Here is a 24,508-nt window from a genome sequence, read left to right on the forward strand (position 1 = left end):
CTTAATAAACTACAGTTAGTCCAGGATAGAGCAGCACGACTTGCTGTAACAGAAGAGCTAACATCATCAGAATACATTTAACCTTGGCCGCTGGTGAGAGACAGGATGATTATTTCTCTACTCTGTTTTATGAGAGGTACTTCATTGTCATAAGTCCTGAATGTCCTGGACCATCAATGTTCAGGTAATGGCCCTAAACTTTAATACTAGTCGTACTCATGGAGATGTTGTTTTCCTCTTTCTATTTCAACAGTTAATACAAGGTGATGTTGTGAACATGTGAAATGGTTCACCATCAGACATTACACATTTAACAAGTAAACAGTTTTAAAGAAATTTATAACAGAACACCAGCTCCTCTCCAGTTAGGACGTGTGTGCAGTATCTGACTAAGAAATCAGGAATTAGGGACTTTTTTTGGTCATTTCTTTTTTGCCATTTGCATTTCATTTAATTTTCTTATTGGCTTGAACTTTTTAGATAAATCATACTTTGACATTGGAAATTTTGTTGTTGCTTCCCTTTTTATTTTTGCCTTCAATTTGGAATTATATAATTGTTTTTTCACTATGCAACAGAAAGAGTAGTTGCTGCCTTGGTAGAGACTGAAGGGGATTGGAATAAATAAATATATAGGAAAACAAATTAAACACTTGAAGTTTAAATACTGCATCGAGATGTGGTAGTAAATTTCAGCTGTTGTATTTCTAACTGACAGCCAAGGTCAGAATTAACAGCTCTTTTTCAAAGGGAGCTCTGACACAGATGAAGAACGACCTCAAGATGAATGTTGCTGTCCGTTTCTTGGTGTTGTACTGCATAGTTTGTTGATTTGTACTCTGCAGCACAAAAGTAAGTGTATCTATGACAGGAGAGGCCTACAGTATTTAGTCATTGGATGCACTGCCACCTTGTGATGTGCTCTGAAACCTGCATGTCAAAATCCTGTTGTCAGAACTTCACCTCACAGAAAATGTGGAGCGAATACGGTCTATTCATTCCTGTCAGGTCATAATTTCAGAAGGAGCGCCAAGGGCAAAGCCCGGAGGGAGGCTGTCAGACAGACTTTTCCTCCCCTGTGGCATGCCGACTCCAGTGGCAGATGGATGTCACCGACCCTTCTCAGCGATCACAGCGCAGACTTACAGCAGGGTCACAGTCATTTTCCTGATCGTGGTTACCTTTTCTCCTCTCCAGGGGTTCAATTCATCTCTATCTGCTGCTCAGTCATGCCTGCAGTGCTGGGCCACAATCACTCACAATGTGCGGGGCAGCCAGTGGATTAGCTGACCCCCCTGGTGTGGGAGTAACAACCCCTGCAGTCCAGTCAGCAAACACTGCAGTCTTGGAGCAGATGAAACCGGCATGCGTGGCAGTCAGGGATCCTCCCCAGGAGCAGAAGAGATAGTGGCGTCTCCAGCACCCTGACACTCAGTCAGCATGGCAGGGTTGGTCTGCAGTCAGTCAGAATGATGGACAAGCGGCCTGGTCCTGACATTCACCTCTGAATGTCAACTTGCAGGCTATTTTAACAGTCTACTTTCATGATTCTGACACACACAAGGATACACAGCCAAATGTAAGTTTACATTGCAAATATCACACTCATTTGTGATTGTGGAATTTGTCATTGCCAAATATGAGACCAGAGAGGAATGAAATCATCGATAAAACTGATTCTGATTGAAAACCTGGGTTTTATATGCTGCCAATCAGCCTCCATTCATCAGGTTTTCCACAAGACTGATGATACCACATAATCTAGAAAACTACTGCTGGAAAATGAATCGTCAAAGCGATTAATTTATGTGTTATTAAGTGAAAGAGTCTGTGATCTCTGCATCCACCTTGGTTGAATGTGATTGAATCTGTGGGGGTTTCTGTTTTATATTGTTGTAAGTTAAATTTCTTTAGGTTTTGAACTGTTGGTCAACTAAAATAAAGGATCTGGGGAAGTTATGAGGGGCATTTTTCACTATTTTGTGGCATTTCACAATACAGATGGTTAATCAAGAACATTATAATAAATAAATGGATAAGGAAAATAATCCTTGGCTGCAGCTTTATTTTCATGGATACGTAAAAGCACAGGGGCAGTTTCTGCAAGGTAACCTCCACTGTCCACAAGTGGAACTCTGATGTTAGTAAATGTTAGACATCATTTCACCGTGTCATGACAAATCACTCTGCCAAACCAAACAATTACTAACACCACAGGCAATGTGCAAAGCATTACGCAGTCCCCCGTCTTTGCAAAAACATGGTCGTTTGGATCAGTGAATACACAATTTCCATTGGTTAAATTATGTCAATCACCCTCATAAACGTTTGTAAAATTAGGTAATCTGTGAAAATAAATCTCATCTTACAATATCATTGCATGCTGTAGCATTATGATTTCCCTTAAGTGGAACTAAGGGGCCCAGACAATTAAAAACAGCTGCAGAATCATATCCATGTACTAATGGCCGTATATGTTCTCCGCGCAGAAAATGTGGCCAACAGCAGCTGCCGTTTACTCGCTGACTAACACCGCAGCAGGTAAACCATTCGAGGGCCCATTGTTTTAAAGACAGGTACTTGAGTAAAACGACAAAGACATGACAACAGTCTATACACCAACTGTCTAGGCCTCGTGCCAAGTCAGAGATCTGAGAGGGTATGAGGAGGTGTCAGAGTCTCCCCTACAGTCGGCTTGCAGTGACAGAGTGAGAAGGCGACAGCATGATGAATGTCTTGTTATGAGGAGCTGCATACTGCTGCTGCGTGTGAGTCGAGCCCAAAGATGTCCAGGTTATGAATGGACTAGTCAATGAGCTAGAACATAAATGGCCTTTGGTCATAATTTCTTAGCGTTATGGAGATGCCTTGTGAGATGTCCTCCTGTCACACCGCTCACTGGAGAAGATACATCACTCTATTTGGGTCTCTCTTGCAACTCCTGAGTGGTTTTCTTTACTCCTTTTTCTCTCCTTTCTCTCTGATTAGCATAGCTGACCTATCACACGCTGGTGCCGAGTCATTATTAGGTGTTAGCACTTTCAATTACCTCACACCTCCCATCTCTGCCACCCTGTCTCCTCTGCGAGGCAGACGCTGCACAGCAGGAGAAAAGCAACAAAATGCTAATTTTCTGCTTATAAGAAGCCGACTACATCTGAGCTCCACTTGAAAAAACAACAAAAACAAAAAGAAAAAAAAGAAAAGCTAATGAACCATTCAGCAGAAGAAGTTAGAGAAACAAACTTCTAATGTCCCATGGTTCATTTAGAACTTTATTTCAGCTATATGGTTGTTTTAAAAGCACTTATTAGCAATACAGACTGAACACTTTCCATGATACATGTCGTACTGCGTAGGTCAAACATTCATGCCAAAGAAAACACTACCAATACATTTCCAACAGGACAGTTACAGGTATTGAAAATAAAGTACAAAATAGGCTTTTTTTCATAACAACCATTAACAAGACAACACTACCATAAAGCGTATTAGTGCTTCTAGCTTAAAGTGTTATCATGATCAATGAAAAGAATAAAAAGTGTACTCAAAAAAGTTGCTTTCAGTCCTAAAAGAAAAAAAAATAAAATAAAAAATGCTTGTATGCGGTTGAAAATTATTCCCCCACGTAGCGGAGCGAGCTCGCCACCACTGAGTCTCCACATGGGCAACTGCCTTTTAAAAGAGGTAAGGCAAGTTCTGTCTTTAAAAACCATTACCTTCCCTCCCAAATAAAACACTGGTGAGAAGACACACGACACTTTTGACAACAAAATGTCTTTTTTTTTTCTTCTTGTTGTTTCACAAATGAACAAGTGTTAGACTTACAGAGAACTATTCAAGAGAAAAAACGCTTCTACTGATGACTGCTAGAAAGCCATTGCCAACGAAAAGCAAACAGAAAAATATCACAAACGTAACTCAACATTAATATCAAAGCAGGATGTCTGAGAGATTTTGAGGCTACATATCAGGGAGGCAGTAATACCTATAAATCCTATTTTTTTTTGGGCAGCAATACAAAATAATTTATTCTACACTTTCATCTTTGTGTTCTAATAGATTGTACTCTCTAGCTCAATAAATGTTGATTTTGAGAAAAGGAAATACACTTAAATAAAAAAGTAATACAAGATAAAGAGCACCTTGTCCCCATACAAGTTATTTAACAAGTAGATTTTTGGAAGCAAATGGCACACTCGTCAATGGTAAATCAGCAACGCTCAGTGAATTGTACGGATTTTTGTCAGACAAATACCACCAAGTCTCTACAGTTACACATCAAGTTGTGACAAGATATATTTGCATCCTGTGGGTTTGTGAGTACAACAAACAGGCACAACAGGGGTTCTTCACTGGACAGAAGCTGAATCTGAGTGAGTCTGGGTGTTTGTCTTGAATTCTCAAATCCCTCCATGACGGCTCTGGCAGCCAAAGGGGTGTTTGCGACATCCGCCATCTGTCTCAGTACAGCTTGGTGAACAAAGTACGCGTGTGGTGTGCTACCTGACAGTCCCCACAACTCTGCATTTTTAATCACCGAGCTTAAGTGGACCTCCAAGAAAAGAGCTCTACCCTGACTCGGCTTTTCTACCGCAAAACTGCCAACGTTTGGTCTTCAACTGCAAGTACAGTCGGCACACAGCAAGTCACAACAGCCAAACTGAACAGACATGAGGCGAAAACACTCACTGAACTTTCAAGTGGTGCAAACAGTTGTGTGTCACAAACTTACCATAGTGTTGTGAAAAAACAAAGTACTTCTGGAGCTTCCGATACCAATAAACGTGCATGAAGATTAGATTTACAAATACAATAAAACATGACTGCAGCCTGCACTGAACTGCAACAGATCCACATGAACATTACATCAAAAGGTAACAGGCAAACGTCTTCACCGCACTTCTGAATTTGCTCTGATACTCAGAGCTGTTCTAGGATTAAATCCAGAAATGGGACTTGCCCCTAAAGTATATATCCAGACCAAGGGTCTAAAGGAGTCACCACAGACTCGGAGAAAAGAAGTCTCACTTGTCATGTAAAAACAGAGAAGAAGACACAGAAAGGAGAATAAGACGGGAAAAACTTGGTGAACAACAAATGAGAAAAAGTCTTTCTGGCTGCAGTTGGGACACATGATGACAGAACAACAAAATTCATAAAAGTCAGTTCATATTATCTCATGGTTTTGTAACAGAAATTTCATCTGAACACAAACAAACCATTAAGAGAGCATTTGTAGTGTCGAGTAAGACATTTGAAAACGCCCTTGACCTGATGACTCGAGTGCTGTGAGGATGGCCGACCAGCAGCGGCAGCAGCAGCGGCAGCAGCAGCTGGTTTGATTGTGGCTTTGCAGGCGTGGTCAGTGTGGGCTTAAAGAGAAGAGAGAAGAAAGAGAGTCTGTGGGGGGGGGGGGGACATCTAGTAGAGGAGGATGCGACGTTCGATGGCCTTGCGGCAGATGGGGCACTCGCTCATCCTGTCTCCACACAGCTGGCAGGTGCCATGGCCGCACATGAAGATCATGTTCTTCAGCCGGTCCAGACACACCGGACACATGGTCTGCAGGCAGACGAGGAGAAGTAATCACAGTTCATGTTTTAATCTCAAATAAATACGTAAAATACACAGAGAGAAATCACTAACTGAGCCAAGCCCTTTACAAAAACTTTTATGACGCAGACATCCGTTTGATGACCCAACGTTTTACAGCACCATTCATCCCGTTCCATTGTGTTCCTACTCAGTAGTTTACGAGTCACTCTTGGTTTGTGTCAATGTTAAAAACAGGGTGTGTCCAACTGACCCACATTATGATGAAACATAATTTTCAACACAAGAGGTGGTGCAGTTGCTACTACAGTGTCGGGTTTGGTTCTGAGTCTGTAATCTTAAAAATAATTGTCAGTAGAGCTGAAATGATTAGCTAACTAATTTTCATAATTAACCAAGTTATTTATTAAGAAAATATTCTGCAGACTTGCTGGCTCTCAAATGTAAAGAATCTGTAGATTTTCTCACTTTTCTATAATAATTACATCATTTTTAAGGTGAAATATTCTTGAATATCAAAACTGGGAAATTGTGAAAAATATGGCAGATTTTGCAGATTAAAAAAATTTGTTCATGTTGGAAAAATTAAGTCGTTCAATTTCTCAATTAAATTCAAAGTTCTCAGTTTACGTTTACTAACACATGTTGTGATGCGTGTAGAAAAAAAAAACCTGGTATGTTACAATGTACAAATTACCCCAAGTTTCTGTTCAGCATTTCCATTCATATTATTAGATACACGTCACATCGGCCTAATGGAAAAAAAATTTTACCTGACGAAATGAAAAATTGTTTAGGAATATTCCTAGAGGGTTTGCAACCTTATTACCTAACGTCCGGCTAATGTCAAAATCAAAATTGCAGAATGCCTGGTGCCACTGCCTCTGATATTTAGCATGTAACTTCTTTTAAATAACTTTTTTTTCCATCCTGCCATGACCTGCTGCCAAGCAGAAACAATACTTATGAATACAGCACTTGGAAAAGTCATCTATAACAAACCATCTTCTGTGGAACAGAGTTTGGGGTTACCTGTTCCTTGATGTCCTGCAGCTGCTGCTGTAGCTTCTGTACGTCAGCGTTGACGTTGGTGTTGTCCTTGTCTCTCTGCAAGGCTGGGATGTTTCCGCTGGCTGCTTGGACACAACGACACAAAGGCATATTGAGGAATAAAGGGAATTCAGTTACCAGCTTAGAGAATTAAAAAAAAAAATCAGTTTGCACAGGCGGTCACATCAAACCTCACCTCCTCATAAAGATGAACTATATAGCCAATTAAACAGAAATATAGCCACACCGACATTGCTGCTGTGAAACAAGCATGGATAAGAAACACATGCAATCTGATTTTTATTATGCATGGAAGCTCAAAACTCTAGCAGTCTGTGTTGGCAATGCATTCACCTTTAAATGATGTGAATTCACACATAAATACTTTGCAATTATGTGAAATATGTGAAACTGGCTTCACACAGGGCTATGGTCATTGTAAGAAAGCCACCTGATGCATGTGTGTGATGATACCCGAGAGGAACTGCATGAATACATTATCTGAGCGCTCAACAAGGTTTGTCTACATCGGGGCCCTGTTGGGGGCCACAAACAGTGAGCACCAGTGAGGTTCTTGGTGGGTGCATCACACATATACGGCATCAGCATATCCTGTGAAGTGTGTATTTTGTGTGTGTGTGTGTGTGTGTGTTTATCGCTGGAAGAGAGAGGGAGGTGGTTTCAGGGGAGGGGATAGGGGCCAGGGCAGCACTGTGGGGAGCCTTGAAAAAAGGGTCTGATAAGGGAGGGGATTATAGAGGTATACTTACACCAACTTAGTGCCAGATTGTTGGGCTGGAGAAGATCCTGCGATCCTCCTGCCATAGTGTTAGAGCTCCCTGCTGGGAATAACCAGTCACATTGTTATAGCAGGAGCCGTCCTCACCAGCTCAACAGTTGGCCAGAGAACCAAAACTACTCACTACAGCCTCTGAGGGAGGTTCAGAGAAAGAATTTGAAGAGAAAGTAGCAACTAGCAAGTTGGAAACAGTGATCAGGGAAAGAAAGGGAGATAGAGTCGCTTCTATGTGAAATCGGCACGTGACTCTTTCTCATTTTGTCTGTCATTCAATGCTCTAAGGCCTGTGCTCACTCTGTTACAAGTACACTAGGAAAACCAAGCACTAAACTAGAGAAAGAGGGAGCCAAAACAATCAAAGTGACTGATGAATTTTCGTGCACTAGATTTGCTTTGGTAACAGACATCAACAGTCGATGTTCACCAGGATGAAGGGAAAGGAGGTAAACAATCAATGCTGCCCCTTGCATGAGTGTATGTGTGTTTGGGTCTGCATCAACTTTGGTCTGTCTGATAACAACAGCAAGTAAGATCTGCATGCCAACAAGCCGATACATGGAGGAAAATTAAATCATTAACATGGGTAAACATGAGGTTGGTGAATGTACAATCGTTTCCCTTTTAAGTCCAAATGAAATGTGGAAAACACGATAGGGAATAACCACTGCTGGGATACACCACCCAAACAAGGGTGGGTGCAACAAAACACGGTGTTCAACTTGGAGACACAAGAAGATGTACTGCGCATATATCATTTTGATATATATATGCATATATCATTTTGATTACAGGATGTTTACCATATGCTTACAAATAAGTCCATCTATTTTATGCGAATGTGATTAGTCAGACTATTAGAGGCCAAAGTAACCAGGTTAGCTATAAGCTCTGACTATATTGTATTATTCAGAGCAGGTCAACGAGGTCAAACTCAATCTAGAAATGGCACAGGGATCCTACTTACAAAAAGTTATGATTTGAAAGACAAAATCATGCTCCTTTGGAAGATCTGTGTCACAAATTTCAGAAAAAGGCAGCCAAGCAATTGTGAAGCCACTTTTCATTTCAGCCAATCTCTAAACAAGCCGGGTCACATGACATGATCAAAATGGATGCAGTGATTAAAACATACAGATCTAAAAAAAAGAAGAAAAAAGAAAAAAGTTTGGAAACTAAAATGAATTGATTCAAATGTGTGACTTAATTTGTAAATTGCTATGATGAAAAAAAAACAACAACAATGCAAACAAAGGAATAAAAGACATAAACAAGGCAGTAACAAAGGAAAAGACAGAAAGGGCAAGTGGAAACTAAAAAAGAAGAAGTACGAAGGAAAAAGAGAGGGGGATTAAAAGGGAATGTGTGGAAGATTCACTCACTAAGGTCATCATCATCATCATCATCATCATCATCATCACCATCATCATCATCATCGGCATCATCCTCCATACCTTTCCCTCCACAGCACAGAACAAAGGGGGTGCGGCGTTCCACCACAGCCCGGCACTGTACGCACTTCTTCATGAGGCTGGCACAGTCTGGTGACAACAGAACACATCCTGTTCAGACCTGGATGCACATGTTTGTTTTGTGTACATTGTTTTTTTTATTTTTCTTCTTCTTCTTCAAATCAATAACTGGTCAAAAAGACAAAGCCAAAATTGAACAGTGGGTGCAAAAGTGAATGTTATGATGTTGTGTATGTGTAACTTACTCTCACAAGCGCACATGTGACCACAGGGCTGGAACAACACGGCTGCCTTTTTGTCAGAGCAGACGACGCACTCCTCAATCTGTGGAGAGACAAAGTGAATAACGGAAAGGGGGAACCAAAGTGTTTATCCACCCTCTTGTTGTATGTGTCTGTTTCTGGGCGGGACAGATGGCAGAAGTGCTTCTGATACCTTGGTTCTTGACTGGACCTGATCTTTGCAAATGAGACACTTCTTGACACGAGGCGAGCAAAGGGAGCAGGTGGCGATGTGTCCACAGGGCCCGAACAGAGTGTCTCTCTTCATGTCTGAACACACCATACACTCCTCCAGTGACTCAATGTTGCTGTTCAGAGATGGGCTGCGAGTGCCCACCTGGCCACTGGAATAAAACCACAGTGTGTGTGTGAGAGAGAGCAGAAGATTACAAGAAAGAGAAGCTGACAGAGAACAAAAAATGAGAGAAGGAGAGATTTAAAAAAAAAAAAAAAAAAAGGAAAATGAGGAAGAAGAGCCAAGAAACATGTTTCCTCTCATGAAACATTTTTAGCAAAGACAGAAAATCACTGATTTTCCTGAGATGGTGTTTTCTTCCTTTTTCCTCTTTCAGGTGTTATTACAACCACTATGGGTGCTTGAACACCAAAGTACCAAACACATTAAAAGTTCATCCCTATTATTCCTTTGAGTAAGCAAGAGCTTTTGGCTTGATGAAAGACTTTTCAGAAGCATCGTAATGTCAGTTTGATGAACGGTTAAGTGCTTCTTGGCCACATAAATGTGAAAAGTAGACTAAATAGATGAAATGTCTGGGTGTGCTTGACTGTTTTGACATGAGCAGACATAGCATGACAAAGATGTAGTAAAAAGGACAATTTGCTGTTATTGTGGATGGTTCCAGGCATTACATTACGTTCATTTTTGTCCAAAGTGACTTGGAACAAAAGAGTACACTAGTTGTTTCCCCGTTTCCAGTCTTCACTTTAATATAAGCTATCCATCACCTGGCTCCAGCTTCATATTTAACAGACAGACATGAGAGTGGTATTGACTTTCCTATTTGACTCTTGGCAAGAAAGCCAATAGATACATTTTGTAAAATGTCAAACTGTTCCTTTAATGGATGTTTACCTGCTCTTCTCTTTGTGGCATTTGGCCAGAGCTTTGCAGAGGCTGGGGTCAGGACACAGGTCTAGAGGGGACTGGCCCTTTTTGTTACGAATGGTCAAGTCTGCTCCGTTAGCTGCCAGGAAGCAGGCGATGGATGCTGCGCTCTTCTTTTCCGCCCCCTGGGTGCCCAAGCCCATGATTAACTGCAGACACACAGACAGACACGCAAAAACAGAGAAAAATCAGAGACACATCAAGCTTCCGACTTTTGGCACAAGAGACTGAATCCAGCGGGTACTCAAATCATTAATGCACAGTTTAAGAGTAAGGAGTGCTGAATTTAACATGTTGATTCATATGAACCAAAGTACTGTCAAAGTACTGTCCACCTGCAACTAATTAGTCAATCAAAGCAAACACACAAACACACACACATAAACACACACCACCCAGAATCCCATTACCTGCCCTGCCTCTTGCTCCCTCCTCCAGCTCATCACCTCACTCAGTCTACCCCAATCCAAAGCCCCTCTCTCTCACACACTAGCAATTTGGGCCTTCCATGTCTGAGTGTCTTCAACCACTAGCTTTTACATCTCTGCTGATGGAGCCATCGGGCCGGCTAATTCAATTCTCATCGTGAAGGGGGGTGGGTGACGGGAGAGTGACCCAACTGCACATATCTCAATTAGGTCTGCTGTCTGTCTGTTCCGCTCCTCTTCTGAGGAACCAGAGAGGGTATCAATGGGGATAGAGGAGAGGAAGAGGAGTAGGAGATGAAAAAGAAGTAGGCGTGAGACAGAAGGTGACAGGTAAGGTAAGTCTAGGCACTGTAGCCTGAAACTCATCCCCTGTAGGGATTAGTGATGTAGTGTTAACATGAAGAGGGTTGGGGGGTCTGACATGCCCCTCTTGGCCTCTACAGAGGAACAAGCTCATTCAGGCTGGTCAAGAGGCGGCAGTGAGCTGGTTGACTGCTCTGTGCTACTGTCTGGTTGCGGTCTGAATGATGGGTTGGTGCAGACTGCGCTGTCAAGTGAAGCTTGAAGCAGCTTCTAGTCTGAATGTGATCTGCAGTCATTTTTCACGCAACCGGCAAGTGGTTCACATGCTGATTTTACACAGGAGTGTATACAGGTACTGCAGAATGATGCCAAGATATCTAATAAGTCTGATTAGACATATCTGTTCAGTGACCTGATAATAATAACCCCAGTTTGCTGTTAATCCGGGTAGGTCAGTACAGATCGGAAACTGTTCAGCTTTGGTATGAAAATATGACCATGGGCTCTTATTGCTAATTGGTTATTACTTATTTGAGTTATTATAGGTTGTTAATGACTTCCTGCACTCTCAAGCATCAATAATTTTCTTCAACCTCAGATAAATTACAAAATGTCCAGGGTAAAAGTTGAAGCAAGTTGCAGTGGGTGCATTATTCTGTTTCGCACACAAAGCTGGTGTGCAAAAGTGGCATGAACTGTCCCTAGGTGTGAATATTTTTGTAGTCCTGCAATGCACTGGGGACTTGTCCAACTTATGCAGGGGAAGACCCAAGAGTTTGTCAGCAGGAAGAAGCAGGTACAGAATATGAATAAAACGAGGCTTTAAACTTTGAACTGAGCATTTTAAAGAACCATGAGTGACAGCAGAGCAACACCAGGTAGTTTAAAGTTTTTACAACACGCAGTAGTCATTGTGTGTCTTTTCCAGCCAAACAGATTTCCTGATTTCTAATATTAACCTCTTATCTTGTTGATAAATGCTGTGATGTCTTAAGATACCTTAAGGAACCATGACTTAAATTACTGTAATCTAGGAGGAACAGTGATGTTAAAAATAGAGGTATATGTACTGTGTTCTTGGAAGGTTCCCAGGGCTCCACTTTGCTGACATCCTGCATATCTTGGAGTTGTCGCAATTGGGACAGTGTGTGGTGACGCAGTGCCTCGTGAAGCGGTGTGTCCCCGTCCTTGTCCTGGACATCAAGCTTGGCCTCAGCCCGCACAAGCAGCTGTGAAGTAAAACACATAAACAGTCACACAAACAGGCAGAAACTCAAACGGCAACAACCATAAAACAACTTTAATTTTATGCTACACTGTAAATGCCACGGTGCTGATCTACAAGGCTGCTGCTTGTCGGTGCTGTGCTCGCCAATTAAGGAGTGCAGTTTTTCTTGAGTCCACAAGGTGGCAACGTGGCTATCTCAATGCAACACTACGCCAAATGACTATAACCAAGACACTGCCTCGGAGAGCATTTTTCCCTACACAGCATCAATCTGAAGCAGGACCTCATTCGACTGCAGGACATCCACTAGTGTAAATTAAATGTGAGGCTGCACTGATGTTGTTCTACTCCCTTTTGGGTACAGTACAGAATGAGGGACTGACAGAGAGATAACTAGAGACATGGTCTTTAGTTTGCAGTGGAAGTGAAAGAGGCAAGGAGGAGAAAAAAATGATAGAAGGCATGTGAAAGGAGGATAAGAAAAGAAAGAGCCCACTAACCCGGACTATCTGGGTGTGTTGACGCTCCACTGCCAGATGTAATGCTGTCTGCTGGTTGACATTCTGGATGTCTAAGCTGGCATTGCCCTGAGAGGAGGGAAAGGGAGAGGAGCAAACACATACAATAAACATATAAGCATCAGACATACATATGTGCACATAGACATGACAGATAAATGAGGAAAAAAAAATCAGCTGAAAAGTAAACTGTTTACCACATAAAAGATAGTGACAACTATTCTGGCTTTATGTGCCACGACTGAACCTTCCTCCTTTCAACCCCGCCAACCAACAAAGTATCACCTAGGGTGTTGGGGGGGGGGGGAAACGCATCCGACAATAATGCTGCATGTGATTGTCATTTCCAATTGCGAGTACCTCAGCTGAGAAGATGTGAAAGGAAGATAAGCATTGTGATCAGGCAGTGTGTGAAACTCCGAGTAATAAGACAGACTGACTAGCTGGCTGGCTGGCTGGCTGGCAGGGAATCTGCAGTGCACCTTGTTGTGTGGTGCAATTTCTGAATAGAAAGCTGAGCCATCACTGCAAACCAGCCCATTGCAGGGACTTGGGAAAAAGGCCATCCTTGCTGAAATGTAGCTTGCACCGAGAGCATTCATGCGTTGGAATGTTGCAGCAACATTGCTGCCTTTCACCATATCCTAATTAACCCAGTTCCTACTTGTTCAGGTGCCATTTGCTATAAACTCCTGTATGTTTTAGACTTCAGGGAGTTAAACCTGCAATCTCAGAAGGGAAAAGAGTATGAAGCTATGATTGCAGGAGGAGGAGGATATGAGGGCCCAACAGCACTAAAGAATACCCCTGGAGGCCCTGGGAACCGTATGGATTCAATAAAAAAACGGGAGTTATAGCAGCTTCAAGTGGTCTACAGCTTGCTGGCTGCAGGGAGTGCAGTGGAAGCAGCTCTTAATGGTCTATAGTCAGGGAAAGGCAAAAGTGAAGGCTGAGCTGATGCAGCTATGCTTTGGGCAGCTTTGTATCTCTTATACAGTATGAGTAATTGCATCTGTTGTCAGTTTAAGTGATTAAGCCTGCATTAAAATGAGCTATTTATACAGCATGTGTGTGAGTGCTGGTGTGTTGCTACCTGGTGAACCAGCAGCTCAGCCACCTCCACATGGTTGTTGAGGGCAGCCAGGTGCAGTGCGGTGTAACCGTCATCCTTCTTCTCGTCTACAATCCAAGGCCTCGGCAGTTTGGATAGCAGCACACGCATGGCACTGCACAGAGAGAAGAAAGGGAGAGAGAAGGGAAAGGTGAGTGCTTAAATGGACTGATCTGGGAAGGATCACTGAAAAAGCCAGAGAAGGTACACACAGTACAGTTAATTTGATGGTTTGTTCTGTAAACTATTAAAATTAATCAATCTCTGGCGGAATGTCTCATACACTGTATGACAGCTTACGGCCAAACACAAGCTGTTGTAAGCAAACACATCAGAGCGCCTGCACTGCTGATACACAGTATATTCCTAAACGTTTTTTTTTAAACAGCAGAGCATATCCCATTTTCACACATGGGGACAAGAATGCTAAATCAACTTACGGAGGAGTTGCTTTCCAAAGCAGAGTGTTATTTACATCAAGCTTTGAGCGATATAAGTGCCGGGTCTTATTTTAGAGTGCCCGTCCCTCTACCATCTCTGCTGTTAAATAGGGAAGCCACTTTTCCCTTGATGATGTGCAAAAGTGCCTATCATTGGGAGGCAAAATGGTAATTACACAAGATTTAACTGCATTCACTCAGGTCTCCTCCTGGGGAAGAGACAGACAGGGTGAGAACGGGGGGAAGAAATTCCATTGTTTAAACAGTGCTGTTAAACAGAGGTGGCTCGATGTGGTGAAAAGAGCCAGTCATTTCTGTGCCACTGAAGGTCATTTAGAGGATGTGTGCCATAAAGAGATGTGGCTGCAAAGACGACTGTACAAGAGGAAGGCTGAGAAGAAGTCACAGTGTCACACTGGGGCTAAACTAGGAGACTGACTGTGACTTCCTACAGCATAACAGAAAAAAAAATAGACTAGTCTATTTTAGTTTTAAGAAAGAAAAGCCACACACACGTTTCCATTCCAAATCAAATCCGAAATACACAAAAAGCTCCATGAGAGAGCAATTTAATATAGGTAATATAGGTGCAATCACAAATACATGGGTTTAAACACCCTTCTTCCTACTGTTAGCTAAGTTTCATAGCAATACAGCTTTAGTTTAGCGTTTGAACACTATGCCCCCACCTCTCTTCCTGCTCTTTTTGCTTTAGCCCCTGGGCATACATCCAGGCATACGGTATATGAGACTACTGAAATGAGACTCATCCCTAATTTAACGTATGACCAGTGAATCAGTTAAATGTGATAAGAAACAAAGGCTTCAAACACAACTTTTCAATTTGTGCAAATACTATGGAATATAACGTAAGACATTTAAAAGCCATATCCCTGGATTGTCCTTCTATCTTGTCTGTAGTAAGGTACACAACGTACCTTCAATAAGCACTAAAGCAGGAACGCTGGAAGGAACACTTCTGACCTTGATTAACCCTGAATAATCATGAATATCTTTGAACTGCGACAAAAGCAGGCAGCTGATTTTACTCTGACTTTGATATGGCTGAACAGAGCACTGTTTACAGTAAGGTAAATAGGGTTGGAAGCAGTACAGGGAGGAAATGGGCTCTAGCACAGAACAGGAAGGCCATAGCCCTCACAATCAATGAAAACTGTTAACTATTAAGACAGAGAAAAGAAAGAAATGCAAGCCAACATGCTGACAGCCTTGCACACTGAAAGCAATCAGGATGGCTGGTTCCCTGTGGGTTTTTGCTAAACCTAAAGCTTGTCTCCATCCTTCTGGAGTTATGAAAGAGAGCATCATCAGCACACCCTCTCGAGGAAGCAGGGAAAGAGGGGCAGAGATGGGGGGGGGTTAGGCAGTCAGCACCTCTGTGCGGACAGAGATCCGGAGCTGGTGTACTGCTGCAGTGATGAACAGCGCAGCACACTGATCCCAGGCTCCCTCGCTCTCTCTCTCTCCACCTCTCATTGCACAGAGCCTTACACACACACACACACACACCTGCATTGCTTGCAGCTATCTTCAACCACTTAATGCAGAGAGCACTGCTTAAATGTGATAGCAACCGCACCCATTCTGACTAATCTCACATTCACAATGTGTCGCCTTTGTTACAAAGAATTATTTGCTTGCATACTGTAGATTTACCATCTCAAGGGGGACTTTTGAGTAATTTCATCCATGGTGCTCCCACTGGGTAGGAGCTGAGACTTAAACAAGCAAATTATTCAAGAAAAAACCTTGCCACATCAGATTCTTGCCTGAAGCTATAACGTAAAACTTATTCCCAGTGGTTAAACATAGCACTTTCAAGTAAGACAATACAGGAATGCAGTTTTTTTCCCCCTCAACTACATCAGTTTCCGCTAGAATCAAGGGCAACTGTCCCACACAAAGCCTTTGTTCTTTTGTGCCTATTTCTTCCTCCTGTTGGTGCAATACAGAACATCTGTGTGATCTAGATTGCCTACAAATATATACTATGTGTAGATCAGCTGGTCAGTAAAAGCATGCCTGCTACACTATAGGGGCAGAATGGCACCGTCTACTGTCAGAACCAATCACATGAGTGCTGGGCAGGTGTTTGCTGGTATAGGGAGCCTCCACTAGAAGCCTAGATTGACAGGCTCCCTGCCACGCTGGGCAAAATGGGCGGACATTAATATTAATGCCCCATACTGGCACTGCTGCATTGCAGTTAAGACATTTGCTGTAAAGGCGGGAAAAAAAGAGAGTGAACCAAGAAATAAATTCTATTTTTTTTTAATCTCTTGGGTAAGTGATGTTAGCAATGACTGAGGAAAGAATAAGAGAAAGTGTGTGTTGACCCTTGATGGTCGAGGGAGAGACAGAAGAAGAGAGTCTACCCAGCTCTGGCTGCAGACCCTCTACTGAGCAGAAGACAATGACTTGACCTGGGAGTTAACATTTAGCTAACTCAGGAGGAGACCGACATTTAGAGTGAAGGGCGGATTTCCTTATGGCAACCGAACTTTAAAAACATTGCTATGGTCTGTGTGAATGCAGAGGGATGTGCAGCTGAGGAGAGATGTAGAAGGGGAGATGTGATGGAACTGGGTCACCCTGTGAGAGCTCTCAAGAGTCCCTCAGGAGAACCACACAAGGACCCTGTTGTCTTGGGCTGCAATTCGTCATTGACCAGGAAGCTCTCTGATGCCCTCAGCCCTGTTTGTGTTGGCGTCTGTCATTACGTGTAAGACAGTGGAATTGCCTGTGTGTGTGTGTATTCGCGAGAGAGTGTTTGAGTGTAGGGGTCGACAGGGCCCTTCTGCTGCCCTCGCCTGGCTGACAGCCATCTGCGTGGTGGTCAGTAGCCGTTATTACAACAGGAAGTGAGAGTCGGAGGACAATAACTTGGGTAGGACAGGGCAAAACGGGAACAGTCAACATCCAGCCTGAGATTAATGGCTGCGCACAAACATATGGTTACTCTGATGCAGGAGACGTGTTTGGCATACCATCACATCCATTAACTAAGGCTTCAAGCTGAAGAAAGGAGAACCAGATTCTGCACTGGAAGCTTGTCATCAAAAGGTGCCACATGCCTTAGGAAAATAAATTGCTTCATAAAACCGATATTAAAAATGATCAGTATTGGAACTGTGAAAGTATTAATGTGGTCAAACAGAGAGAACAGATATAGCAGCAGATACAAATACATCATATATACCCCTGTACCTTAATCAAAATGTTTTTAAAATCTCCCCTCTCCCTCACACCTCATGCATTTCCTCTAATAATATTTGTATACTTGGGTAGACCATTTTAACACGTTTTTTGTTGTTTTTTTTAAAAGATTTATTTTGTTTTATCTGTAAAAGAGAACGCCAATTAGGATCAATTACTGGACAATCTAACCTCGCTTTACCCCTCCTGTCTAGCCTACATTTAATTGAGGCCTACTTATATTGAGCTTGCAAGTGCACCAGGTTGGTGCGACGTTATTTGAAATGATCTTTTTTGTTGCCTAACCATACTACTAATTCATGGAACTGGTCACATGAGGTTTGTCTGTACATTCCCTCTCCAGTACCGGAAGGACTTTTTCTCCCCTGAGGAAGAGTCCTAAATGGAATAGCCTTTCGAGATGAGACGACTTCAGACGATACACGACGTGTCAGCTTATCGAGGACTGGATCAATACTTTCAAGTCCTCTGAAATAGTGAATGCGGTTACCAACAAATCTTTCACAAACGCAACACACTGCACCTCCAAATGGAGGCCCCCCTCCACTCTGTGCAGGGAGGTACAGTGGCAACTACTGGGGTTGGAGTCATAGGACTGTTTCTTTAAAACAATGAGAATGTCACTTTACCTTTTGCTTTTTTTAAAAAATGGTTTGTAAGACTGAAACAGGCATTATTTAAACATGAAAATGGCTAAACTTAACAATCAATTCGACTGCAGCCCCTTAAAACAAAGAAACTACAGATATTGTGCGTGACAAATAATTTAGGTAGCCTAGAAGCGCTCATCCAAATATAACTGGTTGAACTCTGCAGTCCTCAAAGTTCATCATGGCCACTGCTCCACGCCTAGATGCAATTAGTTACCAGTTCACTTTGTCAGGGCCGTCCCACAGCTACCAGCCATCCTGCTGTGGACAGAGTAAATAAACACAGGCAGCGTCCAAGTCAGCAGAGCAGCAGAAAGCTGAGGACAAGAACCTAACTGGCTCCGCTCGATAAAAAAAGGCTTTCATTACCATGCCGTGAAGAGAATAATTTCCCCTACAATGTGACCTTCCCCTGCCTGGCTGTACCTGAGGCCCCTGAGTGAGCATGCTTTTATTAAGGACTATTTGCATAAACTGGGAAGGGGGAAGACAGGAAAGGGGTGAATATCTATGATGTTTTGGTTATCACCATAGCTATTGCCAGTGCCTTGAAGGTTGTTTAGGAGACGCTAGGTGTATTTTCAAACATCTCAGGTACAGCTGTCTGTCCATTTGGGAAGAGGATGGGGGGCCTATAAAGGCTTAGCCTTAATTAGCCTTAAATCACCCGGTATTATGGGGTGTCCTGATTCATAGCAATTTATGAAGAAGGAGGCAGCAAGACAGTCAGAGAAGCCCAATGGCGGGTTAATGTCCCATTGGTTCGGGATGACCCAATTATTTTCCCGTGCTACTCTTCCTTTGCACTTTATTCTCCTTAGTACCTCATTCTCATTTCTGCACTGGCCATAACAGTCATAATACACATCCTTTTACCCAAAAAAGAACGACATAAAAATAAATCAAGGAGATGCAGCTTAAGTTAGAATAAAGCCACACCTAAATCATGCGTACTATATAGGACAAATGCAGTAGCATCATAGCTTATAAAACAACCATGGTATTATTGAACATGACCTTTCGCACAGATTTGGATAGGCCCGGATCATAATGCAATAGGGTGTGCATTTATTTTAGTCTGAAGGACAGCTGAATAAATGGTAGTAAAATTGAACTGAAATGAATGTGCTTTATAAACATTAAGTCAATTAATTAATTTACCTATGACTGACAAAAGGGAATGAACACGCATTTACAATTTGCAAAAAAAAAAAATCCAAACAAACAAACAAAAAACCTTAAGCATACAAAATGAGCCAGAAAAAAAAAATGAGGCTCAAATCACTGAACTCAAATCACAATACAAACAGACTTGAGCATGCTGTCACCAGACCATTGACACACGCTGGCCTTTCTTTCTTATCATTACAGTCACTGCACCTCAAACAAGGTGCTAACAGAGCAAAGAAAATCATCTCTGACCCCTTCACCTGGCTCACTCGCTTTTTCTACAAGCTGCCTGCTGGATCATGCTACAGAGCACTGCCCACTCACACAACTGCTGCAAAAACAGATTTTCTCTGACTGTAACACAAAAATTAAATTCATGACAACAAAATCTGCCCGCCAATATGTACACCTACACATTTTGACACATCAGTGCGTCCGTTTGATAAACAGAGCTCATTAATACACTATACTAAAAGCAAATGGTCCTTGTATCTGTTACGCTGATGGGGGGAGAACCCAAAACCCAAACCAGGGCTTCATGTACCCAAAATGTTTATTTTTTTAAGTTCAAGGTGGAAACATATTATGATTATTATCATTATTAACTGTGCAGCTATTTCACAGCTAAAGCCTCACACCATAGAGAACTGATACACAGCTTGGCTTATTGACTAGATTCTGACCAGAGCTACAAGCTGTCAAATTTTGACAAAACCTAACTTAAGCAAACCTTAGCTGCCCCATTGTCCACTTTGTAAGGCATCATCTTGGTCTGTAGGTTAAGCACCCTTAATTTCACCGTTCTAACTTGCTAGGTCATCAGCTGTCTTTGTTTTGAGCCACCATGCCATCATTATCAGTTTTTAGGCATAAGCTCACATACCAAGGAGCATCTGAATTACCTCTTATCTGTGAAGCCAATTCTTCATTTTTGACCAACAATGACTCTTTCATTGTGAAGGAGATAATGAGCATTTTGTGATTAGAAAGTTCATTTCAGCTTCTATGCAACAAAATCAGACTTACTCCTGTCTGGTGAAATTAACTGCAAGTGCTTCCACACTGAGGTACAAAGCGGTAAATAGAAGCATGGGATTGACTCCAGGTTTTACAGAGCGGTGGAGAAATCAGGCGTGCTGAAGGTCCTTCGATCGACGGGCACTCAGCAGCGTGCCACACTGTCACCACATGTGCAGACAGTCTGAGAGGACTCCATGATCTACAGTCTCACTGCAAATCTACCACTTTAAATCACCCCTCACTCCCTGGCATGCCCCAACAAACACATTACACTCAACCTCACGCTGCCCTAAAATGCTCATCTCTGTACGCTGTAACCTGTGAAGGTCCATTAACAAATAGCAAGCCCCTTACACAAAACAACGGAAAAACGGAAATAAGGTGCCATCAAGTTCACTTCCACAGTAACTGGCAGAACAGATCCAGTATGACACAAGCAAGCTGCCATACTCACTTTTTCAGCACTTCTGAGCACACATGCACAGGAAGAAATTATGGCTGAAAGAGCAGCTTGATAATTAATACCTATTGTTTGCAGTGGGAAATAACAGGGATCAAAGGGCCTTGTATCAGCTACTGCCTCCCCTAAGCACTGAGACAACAGGCCATATGCCCCAGAGCAGCACACAAAATGTCTAACCGCAAACTTGTTCATGGCTGGGAAATGAAGCTTATTCGAATGTACTATACATTACAGCAATACGGCTCCACAGATACTTAAACATATTCCACGCAGATCGACAATTCAATGGGTTTTCTCTCTAGGTAAGCTGTTCTTCATAATCTCAATCATGTCATTCTTTTTTGCAAAGAAAGTGCTGCGCCGTTGTCAATTTTCCTCAGTATTCTTTGCATGAACGTATGCAAGAATTCACACACACACACACACAATCACACACAAAAGCACAGCAAACAACACAAACAAACACAAATCCTTATCCCCTTGACCTGTCAGACTGCATTTACATGGGAGCCACCGACTTCAGTGTCCGTACGGGTTACCAAGGTAACATTGTCTGCATTATTCAACAGCTAAGCTTGGTTTAGATGTGAACACTGTCCTAAATGTGTCCCTCAAAGTACATTAGGGTTACCAATACCCACGGTGTTGACAAAAACTGTATTTGTTTTTACATAAAACCAAAAAATTTCATAGCCTGATCTATTTCAGACCCTTAAAAATAAGAAAGAAAAAAAAAATAAAAATATTAGGCTCTGTATCAATACTCAACATCAAAAGACATGAGCAACTGGTCCACCCAAATCTTAAAATCCAGGGTGCTAGCAATAATTTTATTCAAAAGTCTATCTCTAGAACAAAATGGGAATAAATAAAAATAAATATCAATATTCAATCACGCTATTCGATCGTGCTGTGTGACCAGCTAGTTGAAATGTACTCGATGATATGTTTTCTTGAGTTTTGTGTTGTGTGAAACCATATTTACTGCACTGAGAGATTTATATTGATGTTTTACATGTGTTCATTCAGCTAAGACATTGCTCAGTGTTTCAATAAAAACTCAAACCGGAGTGATATCACTGAGGTTAAAGAACCATCAAACACAAAAATAAATTCTATTACTTATTCAAATAAATCAAGTAAACAGATAAAGTACATTTGTTTTTAAATGGAGGGAGAAAATATTAAAGATGCCTGACAGCTGTGCTGCAGAAGTATATCACCTTGCTCTGTCATATTTATTACCTGCATTGCTGAGCCATTTAAAGTGCCACAAATAAATCCTGCTCTTTCGAGGTTTGGCAAGTAGGGAAAAAAAACATACCATCAGTGCTTATAGTGGCTTTACAATTCAAGCTTTTCTCTTTGCATGCTATAGTCACTTTCCCAAAAGCTCTTTATGTCCTTGAGTCCCTTCAGTATGGGATGCAGCCCTCCCTCTCTCTCCCTCACTATCCATCCCTTGATCCCTCGTTTTTCTCTTTCCTCTCATCCATCCTTCCCTCTCCCTGCTACCCCCACCCCTCCCTTTCCCAACATGTGCTATAGCAACATAGCAGCCAGAACTCAATGTTTCAGCATGCCACAGGACAGACAGAGAATTACAGCGTGGCTGAGCTTATCTATTGGCTCAGAGCCAATGTTGGCCCTGCCCTAAGAGGAAGTGCAGGCGTTCTGATTGGTCACAAGGGGATTGGGGCTTGTATCAGCTTGTCCTCTGGCTGATCTGTTGGACTGGTCCCAGCTCATACAGAGATGGACACTGGGGGGGCTTCTAGGATTGCGTGACTTTTCAATTAAGTCAGACTGCAGGCTGCAGCAAACTGGTACGCAGGCTCACTGACTGGACCAGTCACTGCGCTACAGCATTTAAAGTTACGTTCTTTGGCTAGTAATTTTACTAGAGTAATCTGCAACAACAAAATGTGGAGTCTAATTGAAAAACTGAAAATAATAACAGATTATACCAGGGAGACATTTGTAATTACAAATAATAAATCAGCAGGATCAGTCTCTTTAGGCTCCAAGGAGCTTGTTATGATAATTGTTCACCATAAAGATATTACCTCCCCTTGTGTGTTCGGAGAACTCAGTAAGTGTAGTTCACTTGATTTCCAAAGGTTACTTTGGCATATCTCTGATCAGTTATCTTTTAGTGAATTAGAGCTGGGCACTGCGTCTACCCATTCCCCTGACCAAGTTTATTGCCTCCACCATCCTGCAATCAGGAATTATCATATATTACTCTGTAAACATTACAAGCTTACACACACAGCAGATAAAATCACTAACACAAACAGCCACATCACTATGCCAAACTGACCTCCGTCCTCAATTTTAACATGCAAAACGCTAATATTCGACCATCCTGAATGAAGTGAATGAGCTTATGAGCATATGACGACAAGGAAGGAACTCATAGACTGTCCTCAGCAGCTACAACACCTTTCCTGTGACCTCCCTTTATTTTATTGATAGAGTTGTTGGCTGGTGCATCTGGCAGTCCTCACCTGTATCAACTTTTAAAATGCAAAAGAATGCACAGTTACAATCACGAAAGCCTAAGTTAGGTTATGCAAAGCAATGCAACCTGAGCACATGCATGCATGCATTTACTTGAGAGGACACGTAAATAAATATAGATCACAAACAGTGTTACTGTGGGTGTGTATGTGTGTGTGCCTCTGAGAAAATGGTCTGGCACACATACGCACTCCTGCAGTGCACAGGTATTTGTGCAGTTTGTGAGTCACTTAACAGAAACATGCGGCACCAGTAAGGCACGGTAAAAGATCAGAGGCAAGAGAGGCAGAGGAGCTTCCCCTGCAGTGAGGCTGGAGGGAACAATGGGCTGCTGGATCAGAGAGCCTGACTGCCACTGGCTTCCCCCTCCAGCACCCAGGTAGGCTGGCCCATTCATAAATCACTTTTATTCCTTCAAGCGCTCAACAGCCTCACCTCTTCAAATGATGCACTGTGTAAAGGGATGAGGAGGGAGGAGTAGGATGGAGGACAGAGGAGGGGGGAGGCATAGGAGAGGAACTGACGAGAAAGATAAAGTAAGCACGAGGAAGAGCCAGGCTGATGGAAGAGGAGCATGAAGATTTACGCAAAAAGCACAAACTGGACTCATTAGAAAAAAGCTCTAATCCCTCTATGATGTCGACTGGTGGGCAGGCTCACAGAAAGGAGGAATTAAGATGAGCCGAAAGACCAACCAAGACTTGACCAACAAGATTGAAGCTTGAGGATGATTCATCACCGTGTGAAGCTAACCAGAATTCCCTGTACCAAACTTCAAACTGTAGAATCCTTTTTAAAGGACAGTCACGCCCACCCCTGCATCTTTTACAGGTTTATAACTCTAAATCACAGCGGAAGAAAATAAGTTTACTGAAACTGATCAAAAGGACTATTGAATGTCACAGTGAAAAAAAATCTACTATTTATCTTAATAAAGTACAAACAAAAACAAACAAACAAAAAAAAAACCTCACTGTATTCGCCCCTCAAGTCATACGAGAAGCACATCTGTCAACAACTGGAACCTTAACTCTCTGTGAAAAGGCTTGTGTGCTTTCTTACCCTCTCTTTTCTTGGCTAAACTGCCAAGATATGTGATGTTGCATGAGATCCATGAGAGACAAGCCATTTCAAAG

The 24,508-nt window shown here is 42.3% G+C and overlaps 1 protein-coding gene across 6 annotated transcripts in view; it reads right to left on the minus strand.

Moving 5' to 3' along the window:
• Positions 1-3,196: 3,196 nt before the first annotated feature.
• The window catches only part of mib1 (MIB E3 ubiquitin protein ligase 1), a 50,972-nt gene continuing 29,660 nt past the window's right edge, over positions 3,197-24,508 (minus strand). For 2 of the 6 annotated variants that reach the window (XM_046407867.1, XM_046407872.1), the window contains 10 exons: positions 13,852-13,984; positions 12,741-12,827; positions 12,083-12,241; positions 10,249-10,430; positions 9,310-9,499; positions 9,120-9,198; positions 8,785-8,943; positions 7,377-7,448; positions 6,589-6,689; positions 3,197-5,565 (listed from right to left, as the gene is read on the minus strand). In XM_046407867.1, coding sequence (XP_046263823.1) covers positions 5,425-5,565; positions 6,589-6,689; positions 7,377-7,448; positions 8,785-8,943; positions 9,120-9,198; positions 9,310-9,499; positions 10,249-10,430; positions 12,083-12,241; positions 12,741-12,827; positions 13,852-13,984 — 1,303 coding nt within the window. In that variant the 3' untranslated portion in view covers positions 3,197-5,424. The remainder of the gene's footprint in view (positions 5,566-6,588; positions 6,690-7,376; positions 7,449-8,784; positions 8,944-9,119; positions 9,199-9,309; positions 9,500-10,248; positions 10,431-12,082; positions 12,242-12,740; positions 12,828-13,851; positions 13,985-24,508) is intronic. The other 4 variants (XM_046407871.1, XM_046407869.1, XM_046407868.1 and 1 more) reach the window with 4 other exon arrangements.

Source organism: Scatophagus argus, chromosome 13 (assembly GCF_020382885.2).
Source record: "Scatophagus argus isolate fScaArg1 chromosome 13, fScaArg1.pri, whole genome shotgun sequence".
In the NCBI taxonomy this organism is placed as follows: Eukaryota; Metazoa; Chordata; class Actinopteri; family Scatophagidae; genus Scatophagus; species Scatophagus argus.